Source organism: Podarcis raffonei, chromosome 8 (genome assembly GCF_027172205.1).
Source record: "Podarcis raffonei isolate rPodRaf1 chromosome 8, rPodRaf1.pri, whole genome shotgun sequence".
Classification (NCBI taxonomy): domain Eukaryota; kingdom Metazoa; phylum Chordata; class Lepidosauria; order Squamata; family Lacertidae; genus Podarcis; species Podarcis raffonei.
The window spans coordinates 26923923-26938969 of NC_070609.1; the positions used below are offsets into that span (position 1 = coordinate 26923923).

Genomic DNA, 15047 nt, shown 5'->3' on the forward strand with positions numbered 1-15047 from the left:
GGCCCTACTATTAAGCAAAGTGAGGCAAGGATGGGAGAGGCTCCTGTGTTATGCTGGCCTCTCACCTGCTTTGGAAAAGGCTCAGCAGTTATGAGTAGGTTCAGTTTTTTATTATTATTGATCTGGACACACCATGCATCTGTACAGTACAGTACTTGCAATTACACACTGGTCCTGCTTACTAAACACAATGCATTCCATGGAAATCAGTCTTTAGACGAGCATTCACATAACGAGCCTACAATTTCCATTATTTCTCTGAAAATATTTCTAAACTGGGATTTGTCTAATCTCTCCCCCCCCCCACTTTTTTCAATGGTTTCTCCCTGAAATGGCTGCAGCAAATCAGGAAGAGAATCTGATCTCTCCTCCCTGATTTGTTTGATCTTTCCTGCTCTCCAATGCATCCAATCTCCCTACCTTCCACCCTGGTTTCTGCATGAAAATGGCTGTCGCCAACCAGCAAAGCAGAAACAAGCAGGGAAATAAGGAAGCAGGCAAACTCTGGATGTTTGGATATCTGAATCTGCAGTGTTTTTAGCAAAGCTTTGCCATAATTCATTACATTTAATTTTAGCACAGTGAGTGGGCCAATAGTGGGACTTGCGTACATTGAACACAATTCAATGAACACAACAGACTGTGTTAAGCACGTTTTAGGAAGTGGTGTTGCCTTTTTAGCCATTTATCAACTCTGACTCAAGGAACGGCTAAGGGAGCTGGGCATGTTTAGCCTGGAGAAGAGGAGGTTAAGGGGTGATATGATAGCCATGTTCAAATATATAAAAGGATGTCATATAGAGGAGGGAGAAAGGTTGTTTTCTGCTGCTCCAGAGAAGCGGACACGGAGCAATGGATCCAAACTACAAGAAAGAAGATTCCACCTAAACATTAGGAAGAACTTCCTGACAGTTAAGAGCTGTTCGACAGTGGAATTTGCTGCCAAGGAGTGTGGTGGAGTCTCCTTCTTTGGAGGTCTTTAAGCAGAGGCTTGACAACCATATGTCAGGAGTGCTCTGATGGTGTTTCCTGCTTGGCAGGGGGTTGGACTCGATGGCCCTTGTGGTCTCTTCCAACTCTATGATTCTATGACTCTGGGCAGATTCACACAACTAGCCATTGAGCATTAGACGTCTCTCACAGCAATGTCCACTTTGAGAATATCCGACAAGGTCCAGCTTGTAGTGGCCCTAAGGATAATGGATTGTTAGGTGATTAAAGAACTTAATGGGTTTCTGAAGCCATTATCTCTGATCTCCAGCTGGGGTGAAGAGTTTCTTTGCCATTCCTGAAATTTGGTACCTACAAAAGCTACTTACGACACAATCTAAAGTGTGTGTCTTTCCAGAAGTAAGTCCAGTGGAGTTCACCACGACTTTAACTGAGTGCATAGAATTGCACTGTGAGAGACTCTGATTCCAAAAAAAGTGCTAGAACTGACCCATTTATAATCACGTCTTCAAAATGCAAGATACCAAAGTCCTATTCATTCAAAAGACTGCATGTGGGAAGAGACTGGAAGTCTGCCCCCCATACATTTGGAGTACTGATATGCCACTTTTATTGTCATAGTTTTCCCCAAAGAATCCTGGGAGCTGTAGTTTCTTAAGGGTGCTGAGAGCTGTTAGGAGATCCACATTCTCACAGAGCTACAAATAGCAAGAGTTCCCTGCTGTGAGGAATTGACAGTTAAAGAACTCTAGGAATTGTAGCTCTGTGATGGGAGTAGGGGTCTCCAAACAACTATCTTCACCCATAACAAACTACAGCTCCCAGGATTCTTTGGGGGAAGCCATGACTTTAAAGTAGTATGAGGGTTCTTTTAATTTTATGGCATGAATGTGGCCAAAGTGTGCAGAGGTGGCCATGCTAGCCCCACACTTGGTGCCCTGTCTGTTCCACCCCCACCCTCAAACTTCCTCCAGTTGAGCATAAAATTCTGAAGGGGAATTTCCCCCAGGTTCGTGTAGTTGTGCAGAATTCCTGGTTGCGCCAAGGAGTCTAAACATGTTCAGTCAAACACATGAAGAATCTCTCCCCAGACTTTGAACCTCACTGCCTGAAAGTCTAGAGTGGAGCTAACAACTACCCAAAACAAAGATAACATGCTCCAGTGGTTGCTGGTGCAAATCTATTAATGTGCATTTTGGAGTAAAAAAAACCCCACTCTTCTTTGGAAGTTTGGAATTCAAAAACACTTCATTCTTAAAGTCTGACCAGAACTAGCTTGAAAAAGTAATACGACCAAACAAAAGAAGTTTTTAACACTAAAGCGCATACAACTTTGAATTTTTGTGTGTGTGGCCTAAATGAGTACCAGAGCCCATTCTCCTTTCTGTTTTGTATGGACCATCAGGCTAGGGCTGATGGGAGTTGTAGTTCAAAAACTTCCAGAGCACCAGGTTGGCAAAGGCCACATTAAGGGCTTTAAAGGTTAATACCAGCACCTTCCTCTTGAACCCATAAATTAACCGGTAGCTTTTCCTCAATAAGTTACCAGTGGCTGCTTTGTTTACTCTCGGCTGCCGTTGCTGGAACCTTATTATGACCTAATCCCTCAGCCGCCACCTCTCAAATTCCTCAGGCACCTTCGCTCCAAAGTCCTTCCCCACTTTTCCTTTGGGGCTCTGAACGGCACATTTGTCTCTAGGCTGCTCCTGACAAGGCGAACACTGCCCCCCTCCACCCCCCAAGTTGGAGAAATATCAGCCGGGAACTTAAAACCGCTCCCCTCTCCAGTGTAGGCCTCGGAGCCTGCCCTTGGCTTTGCTCCCAAAGCGGCACGCCTGGATCTGTCAGCAGGTGTCACGCCTTTCACACCCGGATCCTCCCCAACAGGTGGGCCGCCTCCTCAGGCTGAGGGAGCGTGAAGGTGGAAAAGCAAAGCGCTTCTGGCTACAGAAAGAGCCACCCGCCTGGCCTTCGCTTGCAGGCAGGGTGTAGCGACAGCCTCAGCCCGTCCTCCTCTAGCAGTTCATTTCCCTCAGGCCTGGAGGTCAGGACTCAGTTTGCCATCATGGCAAAGAAAGAGGGTCTGAAAAGGCGGCTTTCTCGCTTCTTCTCAAGGAGTGAGTTGAGCTTGAAGGAGCTGCAGCAGAGGCGGGAAAATGAAGATGAGGGTCCCAGGTTGGCAGGAGTGAGAGATGAAGGCGGCAGAGGGAAATGGAGGATGAGGCCTCGGAAGAAGAGAACCTCGGAAGGGTGAGTGTACTAGGATAGGCCTGGAAGTGCCCCTGGGTCAGGAGTAAGGATGCGGAGGGTGGGATCTGTCAACATGCATTATCTTAATTTCTCTCCCCCCCAGTCTTAAATTCAGTTTTTCACATTTCCACATGAATCGGAGATTATTATTTGTTAGCATCCTTGTGAAAATTCATATTTTAGTCCAATGTTCTTTGTATGCAGTTTTGGCTAATTACACATTTTTTTTGCAAGCAGCATCCCCTAATATATTGCATCTTTATATGTTATTTTCATGAATATTCTGTGAACCGCCCCAAGATCTTATGATGAAGGGCAGTATATAAATCTAAAAATTAAATAAATTATATGCATTTTAATGCAAACTCCCCCCCCACATATTTTTGTAAACATTGGTTTGAGAGCTGCATTATGAAATTCAGTTAAATGTGCAGATGTGAAGATTCACCTTTGTCAGGACATAAGCTACGTACTTATTTATATACAGTAGGGTAGGGGGTTTTTTTGTTTCATTTTACAAATGTGTTCAATGAGGTGCTCAGATGTGTTTTTAATTTATCTGCACATTTTTGTGTTGGCGGAGTATGCATAAGTTTATAACTGGGGAGAGGCCGTGGCTCAGCAGAAGAGCCAGAAGTGGCTCTCCTATTGGGAACCAGTGGCGGTAGACCCATGACTGTGCCTTCTCCAGGCAATTCTCCTCTTTTGAAGAACAGAGGAATGTATGCAATATGGCATGCCCTGGCTCCATTAAACTAGCTTGCTTCTGTATATGGAATGTGTTTGTCCTCTGCAAAATGTATTGGGACAGCCCTGCACAGAACACTTCTTTTGCATGCAAAAGCTCCCAGGTTCAGTCTCTAGGAAGGATAGGGAAAAATTCCTGGAGAGTCATTGCTAGTCATTGCAAACAATAACTGCTGGATGAACCAATAGTCTGACTTGGCATAAGTCAGCTTCCTGTACAGAGGTTTTGCAGGGAACAGCTGCAGATCAGTGATAGAATCATAGTTAGAAGGGACCACAAAGGTCATCTAGTCCAACCCCCTGCAAGGCAGGAATCTTTTGCCCAGCATGGGGCTCGAACTCATGGCCCTAAAATTAAGAAGTCTCATGCTCTACTGAGTGAGCTATCCAGTAAAGCACATATGACAGGTGCACCTGAATGCCAACATTTTTTTTTTTTTTGACAAATAAGACGTTTGGGTCATAATCAGCAACAAGAAGGACATTGGAGATTTGTCCAGGAGCCCTCGGCAATCCTTCCTTTCCACTCTGCAGCTTGCTGATATGCTCCTGTCCTCTGCTCTGTTTGCATTTCAACAGGAGCTGTTTCAGGAAACAGGCCACAGCTGAGTCATCCCAGGGAGCTCAGTAGGGATCATCTTTCAGTGAACAATTAGTGTCAGATTCTAGTTTTGCCCTCACTTCCTCTCTCTCAGCTCAGAGCAACCACTACCTGAGCCCTCATCTGTTGACAATAATTTGAAGGACCAAATAACAAATATAAGAAAATATTACCTTTCTTGCTGGTGGCAGCAAGGACAGGCGATAGTTAAGAACAGCAAAGCATGAGTGAGGGGTCACAATTCAGGAAACACCCCCCCCTCCAAGAGGGCATGCAGCCCTTGGGTTGTAAAAGGATCTCCACCCCTCCACGGGATTATAGGCTGAGGATTGAGGACAATTTAAGGAGCAACAACACAAGACAGATGTGGCAGGGGATTCAGCACATTACCAACTACAAACCTAACCTTGGTGCTGTCGACGGTGACCCTTTGCTGGCGGAGGAGCTTAACCTCTTCTTTGCTCGCTTCGAGAAGGAGCCACCTGAGACGCCGGTATTACAGCCACCAGCCCATAGGGGCCCCTCATTCACGGTAGAGGAGCATGAGGTGAGAAAGGTATTGAGGATGGTGAATCCGAGGAAGGCGGCTGGACCTGATGGCATCACTGGAAAGGTGTTGAAGGGCTGTGCGGATCAGCTGGCGAGGGTCTTTACTAAGATCTTCAACAAGTCCTTACACCAGTCTATTGTCCCACCCTGCCTGAAGTCGTCAACTATTGTCCCTCTGCCTAAAAAATCCACAATCAGTAGTTTGAACGACTACAGACCAGTTGCACTGACTCCAATCATCATGAAGTGTTTTGAGAAACTGATGCGCCGTCATATTATTTCCTGTCTTCCATCAACTTTTGACAACTACCAGTTTGCATACAGGGCAAATAGATCCACAGAGGACGCTATCACCACCACTCTCCATGCTGCTCTGTCCCATCTGGAGCAGCCGGGGAGTTATGTGAGGCTGCTGTTTGTGGACTTTAGCTCAGCTTTTAACACTATCCTCCCCCATAGACTGGTGTCCAAGCTAGAGGCGATTGGACTCTCCAACTCCACCTGTCTCTGGGTTTTGGATTTTTTGTCAGAACGTTCTCAGAGGGTTAGAGTAGGGTCACATATGTCCACAGCCCTTAGCCTTAACACCGGCTCACCACAGGGTTGTGTGTTGAGTCCCCTGCTCTATGCTCTCTATACGTATGACTGTACAGCCACCTATTCCAGCAACAAAATCATCAAGTTTGCTGATGACACTACGGTGGTAGGGCTCATTTCAGGAGGGGATGAGTCCGCCTATCGGGACGAGGTGGAGCGGCTCTGTGTTTGGTGTGGAGAGAACAATCTGGCTCTTAATACGGCTAAGACCAAGGAATTAGTGGTGGATTACAGGAAAAAAAAGGCGGACATTCAGCCCTTGCATATCAATGGGGAACGGGTGGAGAGGGTGGCGGAATTCAGGTTTTTGGGAGTAACTATCGATCAGGGCATGACTTGGAGCGCAAATACCACTGCTCTGGTGAAGAAGGCCCAGCAGAGAATTTATTTCCTCAGACTTTTAAAGAAGAACAATCTGAGTGAGAGACTGCTGGTGTCCTTCTACCGAGGCTCCATAGAGAGCATTCTTACATACTGTATTTGTGCTTGGTTCTCCAGTTGTACAGCTAGGGAGAGGAAGGTGCTCCAGAAGGTCATAACCACAGCACAAAGGATTATTGGTCAACCTCTCCCATCTTTGGAAGAATTGTACGGTTCCCGTTGTCTTAGGAAAGCAAACAACATCCTGCAGGATTCATCTCACCCGGGATACAGTCTGTTTGCACTACTGCCTTCTGGCAGGAGATATAGAAACATCAAGTCAAGGACAAATAGACTGAAAAACAGTTTTTACCCGAGAGCTGTGGCCCTTTTGAATGCTGTAACTCGATAGTGTGACCTGGGAGATTGATGGGTGTGGGTGTGGCTGGAATGTGGTTTGTTGGTTGTTGTTGTTGTTTTGCTTTTGTTGTTTTTAAGGGATGGCATCCAATTTCGTTGCACTTGTGCAATGTTGCACGTGTGTAATGACAATAAAGAATCTATCTATCTATCTATCTATCTATCTATCTATCTATCTATATAGTGAGTGGCTGGGATGGGCAAGTGCTCAATGAAAAAGGGAAGCAGAAGCAATTATTTGGCTGAGAGACAGCCTTTGTGGCCTCTTGTGTACCTTCCTTCTGGCTCCAATCCTTCTTTCTCAATTTCATTCCAGGGCAAGTGAGGAGGATGTAACCTCAGTGCAAGTGAAGCATGTTATGGAGCCCCCTAGTTGCAGTAGGTCACAGAAGCCGGCATCGAAGGTGAGCCCCACTGCTGTCAAAGAACCTGTGGAAGGGCCTTCTTTAGGGCAGGAGAGGTTGTGAGGAGTGCAAACCCAGTGGGACTTACTTCTGAGTATGTTCTGCCTCTACTGTCGGAGGTGGTATCCCTCTGTATTCCAGTTGCTGGGAATTACAAGTGGGAAAAGTGCTGCATTCTGGTTTGTTTGTTTATTTAGAAAACTAGATCATAAAAATCTCCAAGCAGTGCAGAAATAAAATTATAGGTAAAGCATGGCTGAAACCCACAAACCAATTAAAATCAGGGGCTTGCATACTTTGTTCCCCAACCCTTTTCCAAGGGTGTGTCAGGGAAACAGGATCCAGTGAATCCAAAGCTTCCCTCAATCTCCCTCCAGCAACCTGGAATAAGATCCCTTTTTTTTACTGTTACTGCCATTGGACAAATATGGTGAAGCAGCAGTGGTGGCAGAGCTCCCTTTCCAAGGAGAGAGAGGGGGAGATTCACTCATTCATGCCTACCAAAGGACTACAGGATCGCACCTTAGTTGAGTAATCATTTATATCGATTAAAAATCCTTTGGGTTTTTTAAATGCTCCTCTAAGTATCAGATTTTCTAAATAATGGTTAATTATTCTTAAGGCAAATAATTACACATCTATGTGTGATAAGCATCTTCTGAGAAAAGACACATGCATCCTACTCACACAGAAAGGCATTATTTATTCATTTATATTTAAAATGTCTATCCTGCTTTTTGTTCCCAAAGAAGCTTTCAAGTTAAAAACATAAAACATCCAATTAAAAAAAACTGCAATCAATACAAACAAGAAGCAAAGTCAGAAGTGTAAAATCCACTCAGCATTAAGGAAAGGCTCCTCTGAGGTAATGCTTGCTGTGACACATGTGTGAAACAGGGAAATATATTTTCCGCCAGAACAACTGCTTCATTCCTAATCAATGCAGATTTGATTGATTAAATCGGTTAAACTCATATGATCAATAAGTCAAAATTTAGTTAATCAATTGATAGGTAGTTCTCTTTAACTTGTATTTATTTAGTTTTGCTTTTAATAATATGATACACAATCACCTGAGAATTTGATCAGGCTTACTTCTAAGCATACATATGTATATAGGTGTTGGGTTGCTCTGAATATATGTATATAGGACAGCTATTTATTTATTGAAAATGCTTCTAGGCCACCTATCAAAATAGAAAATACCTTTCCAAAGCAGTGTGAAAAATATACTGAAAGTGTTTTAAAACAAGCATTAGTATTCACAATCAAAACAATAGCACAGAAAGAGCAATAATAGAGCAACATACAGCAACCCAAACATTAAGCTACTCTGTTAATGGTGGTTCACTTGTGGCTGGGGGGGCGGGCGGGAGAAATCAGCCATAAGAGGCAAGGTGCTTAACCCTTTGTCTACCCTCCAATTATGGATAGTGGAGAATAATTTTCAGTCTAACCCAACAAGGTGATTCTTAGTGGGATGGATAAGATGTGCTTTTGATACCTTCCATCTTTGTACTGTTGATTGAAGCATGTCACATAACTCAGTTGCCTTCCCGTGACACACAGCTGATATACATTTATGTGTGCTGATTTGTGCTTGTGGTGGCCCAGCAATTAGTCTCCTCTGTTATCACCTGTCAATCTCATCTCTATAGTTCACTGTCCCTCCAGGGCACTAAAGGCAGCATGCACCAGGCTAGCCCATTTGATGCTCACAACCTAGAAGTAGATTAGGCTGAGAGGGAGAGGCTGGTCCATGATCACCTAGTGAAATTCACGGATTTAAACCTGGCCTTTCCAGTCCAAGCCCAGCACCCTGCCTTCTATGTGGAAGGCCTATAGCTAGTGGCCAGTGCTCCTGCCTTGCATGCAGAAGGTTCAATTGCCAGGAAGGGCTGGAGTAAATCCCAGCCTGGAATGCTGGAGAACTGCTACTGGTCATTGGAGAATGTAAATAATACTGAGCCAGATGGACCAATGGTCTGACTCAGTATAAGACAGCTTCTTATATTCCTATATTCTACACCACACTAAATCTGGAAATGACCCAGCCAGCTGTGTTTTGTGTAGGTACACAAGGGAACAGTTTGTTTTTAATATCTCAACAAAAGGGGGGAAAACTTGGTTCCACAGTGCAATCTCTTTTGAGTGTTTTGGCCTGGCTGGACTGTGACCTTGAACAGAACAGAATGTATCCCTCAGCCGAAAAAGGCTCTTTCCACCTATGCGCTAAGTCAGTACACACTTTGTTTAATGTATTTTGACAGTTATTCTCTCGCTCCTTTATTTCAAAATGATGTTGAGGCAAGTTAACAATAATAAATATGCCATTCAGCAATATAAAGGCATACATGTCAACTATGCATTAAAAAACAACCATGGAAGGACAGCATTAATTTAGCAAGCCGATAACATGAATAGTCAACAAAATATCTCACTTTGTAGAGCCACGAAATTTAATCTTAGGGTCATGGGGTCAAGCCAAATGGTTCCTGCATTGCAAGGGGCTGGACTAGATGACCCTTGTGGTCCTTTCCAACTCTACAATTCTATAATTCTATGTCTGTCCCTCGTTAAAAAAAAAAGTTTTCAGTTATGTCAAGGTGCATACAGCTTCTTTCCCCCAAAGATAAGGATGCCCTCTGCTGGAAGCAAAGCACAACTGCATGGGCCTGTGCCTTTTGCAATAGAGTTCCTTTCAGTAAGTGTGGGCACTTCAAGGTGTCCCGTTTATTGAGCTTTCATCCCAATTGGTTTGCAGGGAGATTAGACAACATTGGCTCTTCAACAAGCATTCATTGTGATTGGGGGGGGGGCATTGTGCCAAAGCAAGTGTTAACTCCCCACTCTTTCCAATTCATTTTCCCATCACTTTCAGAAAGCCCACTTTTGTGGGAGAAGTGGGTTTGTTGTGCAAGAGCTCCAAAAATAAGCTCAGTCGTGCAACCTGGATTTGCCAGTATGGGATTGAGTCTCACCTGAATACAGCAACAGTCTGGAAACACCTTGTGCCATGTTATCCCTCCTTACTTAGCACACTTCAACTGTTTTTTTTTGTACTCAGAATCAGAGTGCTTAAAGGGTGTGTTAAAATGAAGTATCCCGTCTCTTTCACCATGTGCTTCATTCATTCATTCATTCATTCATTCATTCATTCATTCAGAGCATTATACAGTGCCTGTCTAACCAAGCAGATTGCAAACATAATTTAAAGCATGAATTAAGACCAGCAAATTGACATTGGAGTGGAACCCTGATTCTCAAATCATGCCTCAAATCATGTTCACACAAACAGTCACTTCAGTAAAACATTTAAGATTATTCCCTCTGTCTCCAATGTTCAGGCAGTGAATGCTGTTGCAAATGTAGCCAAAAGAGCGCCACACCAGCAAGCTTGGGGTTAGGTGAAGTACAAAAAACTGTAAGAAAAAATACCAAAGAGTGTGGGGAGGCAGTCCAGTGAGGACTGAACATGCTCAATGGACACATAATACTGACTTTGGGTGGAAAAACAGAAAACCAGGGAAGGGAAATGGAACAGAGACTGGAAACTAGAAGAAGCAGAATCATAAAAGGTAAAGGTAAAGGTACCCCTGCCCGTATGGGCCAGTCTTGACAGACTCTAGGGTTGTGCGCCCATCTCACTCAAGAGGCCGGGGGCCAGCGCTGTCCGGAGACACTTCCGGGTCACGTGGCCAGCGTGACATCGCTGCTCTGGCGAGCCAGAGCCGCACATGGAAACGCCGTTTACCTTCCCGCTAGTAAGCGGTCCCTATTTATCTACTTGCACCCGGGAGTGCTTTCAAACTGCTAGGTTGGCAGGCACTGGGACCGAACAACGGGAGCGCACCCCGCTGCGGAGATTCGAACCGCCGACCTTTCGATCGGCAAGCCCTAGGCACTGAGGCTTTTACCCACAGCGCCACCCGCGTCCCCTAGCAGAATCATACACTGCAACATTTTGTTGCAGATCCGACTTGTAATTTATTTTGCCATTTTAAGACTTTGATTACATGTTTTAATCTCCAGCACCCTGCAGCAGAAGAAGACTTGCAAAGCTTGTCTTGCTTAACCTATATGTAGCCTGTGATCATGCATTGTTTTCTGATCTAGCATCCTTCTTGGACTTGTTTGATGTAGCAGCTCAGCTCTTGCAAAGCACATCTTGCTTGCCTTTGAGTGAAGTATTATTTATAGATTTGGCTTTTGCAGAGTTCATTTTGCTTACCTTAATTGCTAACGTCTTTGAGTCGGTGCCTTTGGTTAATAAATAGTCGTTCTGAGACACCTTCAAAACAGAGGTATATCAGACACCACTCATTTTAATAGTGAACTTACCATAAGTGGATGAGTGCCAACAGCCCAATAGGATTATAGCCAACTCTGATAAGCAAGAGAAAGGCATCAGCAAGCTTAGAAAAGCTTTTGGATTTGTAGAAGTATAGAAATATATTTACGGAAAAAATCCTAAGGGGACAAAAAACACAAAAAAGAGCATGTTGAATAACCAAGGAAATCTGGGGCATGTGTGTGAGTGCATGTGTGTAGATTGTACAAACTGAGCCACAAGAACCAAAGTGTTTCACAAGCAGTTGTAGGGAAGGGGGAGCACAAAAAAAGAAGTTACTAAGTATAATCTAGAAGTGCAGCTGCTTTATATCTTGGTAAGAGTCCTGCAGAGGATGAGATGGTTGGATAGTGTTTTCGAGGTTACCAGCATGAGTTTGACCAAACTGCGGGAGGTAGTGGAGGACATAGGTGCCTGGCGTGCTCTGGTCCATGGGGTCACGAAGAGTCGGACACGACTAAACGACTAAACAACAACAACAAGAGTCCTGCAGTTCTGGTAAAGTCCCTTTGTTGCACACTCTAGTCTGCATGATACTCTGTTATTCCATTGAGAGAAGGGGGGGAAACGATGTTATCCAGGGAAAGAGGAACAAGTCCCCCCCCCCCGCTCTGGGGATTTATTAAATTAGGGGTGGGGAACCTTCAGAACCTTTTTCTCTGGCCACATCCTCCCCAACCACACCCCCTCTTCCCAGGCTGCACCTCTCATCAGCCTTGCTTCTTCAAACCCTCCTGGCATTCTTGCCTGGGTGGAGTGGGCCCTTGAACTCTGGCTTGCCCACAGCAGGATGTACAAACATATGTACAGTGGTACCTCGGATTACATACGCTTCAGGTTACATATGCTTCAGGTTACAGACTCCGCTAACCCAGAAATAGTGCTTCGGGTTAAGAACTTTGCTTCAGGATAAGAACAGAAATGGGGCTCTGGTGGCATGGCAGCAGCAGGAGGCCCCATTAGCTAAAGTGGTGCTTCAGGTTAAGAACAGTTTCAGGTTAAGAACGGACCTCCGGAACGAATTAAGTACTTAACCCAAGGTACCACCGTATTCACTATCCTACTGCACATAGGTAAATTCCCAATGCCTAGTTGTCCTAGGGTTCTTGATGGGTATAAACAGGCCTGGAAGGTAGGATATTTTGTCCTATTAATTTAATGTGACACTCAAATTACTCAGAAGAAAAGTTTCTCCTTGGCATGTTTGTGGCAGTGTCACTGTCAACCGGTACAGGAACCTGTTGGGGTGGAGAGCTACCTTGAAGCCTCTGAGTTCTCAGGAAATGATGGCATGCTCCACTGGGAGCGAGCAGAAGGGCGAGCCACAAACTAATTCACCCAGGGGCAGAACAAAGCAACTCACCTGAAGCTTTGAGCACATCTAGCGAGCGAATACATCTGTGGCGTTTCCTCCCCCCTTCCATTACCTACACAGTTTAGAAAAGGAAATGTGTGGGCTGCAAAAATTCCCAAGTGCTTCCCTTATGGTCCCTGAAGCCAGAGATGTCCACCCAGAAGAGATTCATCTGAGCTAAATGAGATCTTGCCACATAGCTTACTAGTAGGACACATGCTTAGCATGCAGAAAGTTCCCAGTTTAAGCCCTGGCATCTCCATGTTGGACTGGGAACAGCTCCATTCTGAAACCCTACCAGTCAGCGTAGACAATACTGAGCTACGAAGACATATGATCTGATTTGGAAGGCAGGTTCTTGTGGGTTATATCCAGCTAAGTTCTGCTCAGTGTAGACCCAATGAACTTAGCACTCAAGTTAGTCACATGCATTGATTTTAAAGGGCCTGCTCTAGACCCATGAATCTATGATGCTTCCCCAGCACAAAATACATCTTGAACTACGGAGGAGGAAGTTGTTCTTTGGCAATCAATCAATCAATCAATCAATCAATCAATCTCTCTCTCTCTTTCTCTGCTAGCTGTGGGTCTAGCAAGAAGGAGATGGTATCTCCTCTAGTGCTTCCTTTGAAGATCGTAGGGTGAATTGCCCCCGTTTCAATCACAGCCATCTCTAGAGGCCAGCTTGCTTTACCTACAGTACATGGAGGTGGAGACACGTTTGGGTGGCAGCTGTAATCTCCAAAGGTGTGTGTGGAATGTGCACATTTGGCCGCTTATTATCTAGTGATTTCCTGCTACATCAGCAGCTCCTCTGGGTGGAGCACCCTTGGGCTGTTTTGTAGCAGCTGGAGCTTTGCTGTGAGGGAGGGCAGGGCCCAAATCCCAGCAGGGTTCAGCTGATACAAGTGGAACCACCCACTAGCTGGTATGTCAAGGGGGATAGTGAGGATTACATTAAGGACACAAACCGCCCTACTGCTATGTGCCTAATCAGTATCACTACAAATAGCCAACAGTTGGCTGCAGGACTTAGGACCTGCCTCAGAAAAATCTGGCTTGGGGAGAAAAAGATACTCCAGTATAATTAGGCTTGTTGAATACCAAAAAAAAAAAAAAAAAAGGATTCTTGAGAATCTCAATGCTAAATTGAAATTCCGAAAGCTATGTGGCTAGTCCTCATGGCTGTGAACCGAAAACTTGAAAATAAGCGAGCAGTGTATTGGTAAAGGCTGCAAGAGATGGGACTTCTGTGCCTGGCATGGTGGCTTGTCTTGCCCTCCTTTTTGCTTTCCCATGCAGCCCTCCTGCCCTGTTTTTCTGTTCTTGCGACCAAATCTCCCTTAAAAAGTAATTGAAGCTTCTGAGTATAGGGTCATATTTAAAAAGTATGGGGCTTTTTTGTAATAATTTTTATTTTCATTTCTAAATGAAAAAAAGCAATTAACAATAAAGAGAAAGAAAAAAACTGAAGCAAGATAGGAAAAGGAACGGAAGGAAGGAGATGAGAAGAGAGGAGGGAATGGTAGTAATCCAGAAAACAACATTATAACTCCAGAAAATTATCTTTATTTACAGGTAGCGTAGGGTTCAGGTATATTTTGTTAACTTTTGATTACTAATTAGCAAGTTGTTGTCGGGGTTTTTTTTAGCAGCATACATTCTATTGGTTTTATTTCAGTACAGAATTTTGAGGTTTCTTGGAACAAAAAGGGGACTTCCTATATTAGGATTCCTATAGGCCAATGTCCAAAAGTTGCCCCTCTTTTGGCTGCAGACTACTTAGTCCAGGAATTTCCCCCCCACAGCTAGGAATGTAAGGAGGCAGGGCTTTCCATTCCATCTTGTGTTCTTCACAGCCAGTGCTGTTTCTATTTCGCCAAAACCTACCTTGTCCATCTAGCTAACTACTATTCTGCTATGACCAAAACAAATGTAATTATTTCAATGGAGGGGAAATGTCAAGAAAACAATGCAAAAATCATAGTTATTATCTGCAGACTAAAAAAATAAATAAATAGAGAATGCCACTCACATTCCATCCTGACCCTGGACAAACATGCAAATTATGGCAATTTCTGCTCCCATTTCCGATGGAATTCTCTAACATCCCTAAATACAGCTGACTGTATAAAACTGCCCTAAGGGTCTACTCTGCAATTTAAAATCCTCTCCCAGGGGCCAGCAAAGGTTTGCTTCCCATTAGGCAGAGTGAAGCAGCTGCTTTGGGTTGCAGCTGCCAGGAGACTGAGAGAGTGCCAAGATTTTGGAGACAGAGTTGTGAGTGTCGCGCGGCCTTCCCTGTGTCTCCTGAACCTGCCTTCCTCAGGCCCAATGGAAGATGCTGTCCGTCATCAGTATTGTAGTAAGATTTGACTGCCAGCTTGCTTGCCTTTTGTGTATAGAAAGAGGAGTGCCGTATTGTCCTTCTCCTCAGGCAGGAAAATATATCGGCCATCCCTG

The 15047-nt window shown here is 44.5% G+C and overlaps 1 protein-coding gene across 1 annotated transcript in view; it reads left to right on the forward strand.

Annotated features, from left to right (window-relative positions):
- Nucleotides 1-1722: 1722 nt before the first annotated feature.
- The window catches only part of CRYBG2 (crystallin beta-gamma domain containing 2), a 62865-nt gene continuing 49540 nt past the window's right edge, over nucleotides 1723-15047 (forward strand). The window contains exons 1-2 of the mRNA XM_053398698.1: nucleotides 1723-3201; nucleotides 6792-6879. Of these exons, the coding sequence (XP_053254673.1) occupies nucleotides 3017-3201; nucleotides 6792-6879 (273 nt within the window). The 5' untranslated portion in view covers nucleotides 1723-3016. The remainder of the gene's footprint in view (nucleotides 3202-6791; nucleotides 6880-15047) is intronic.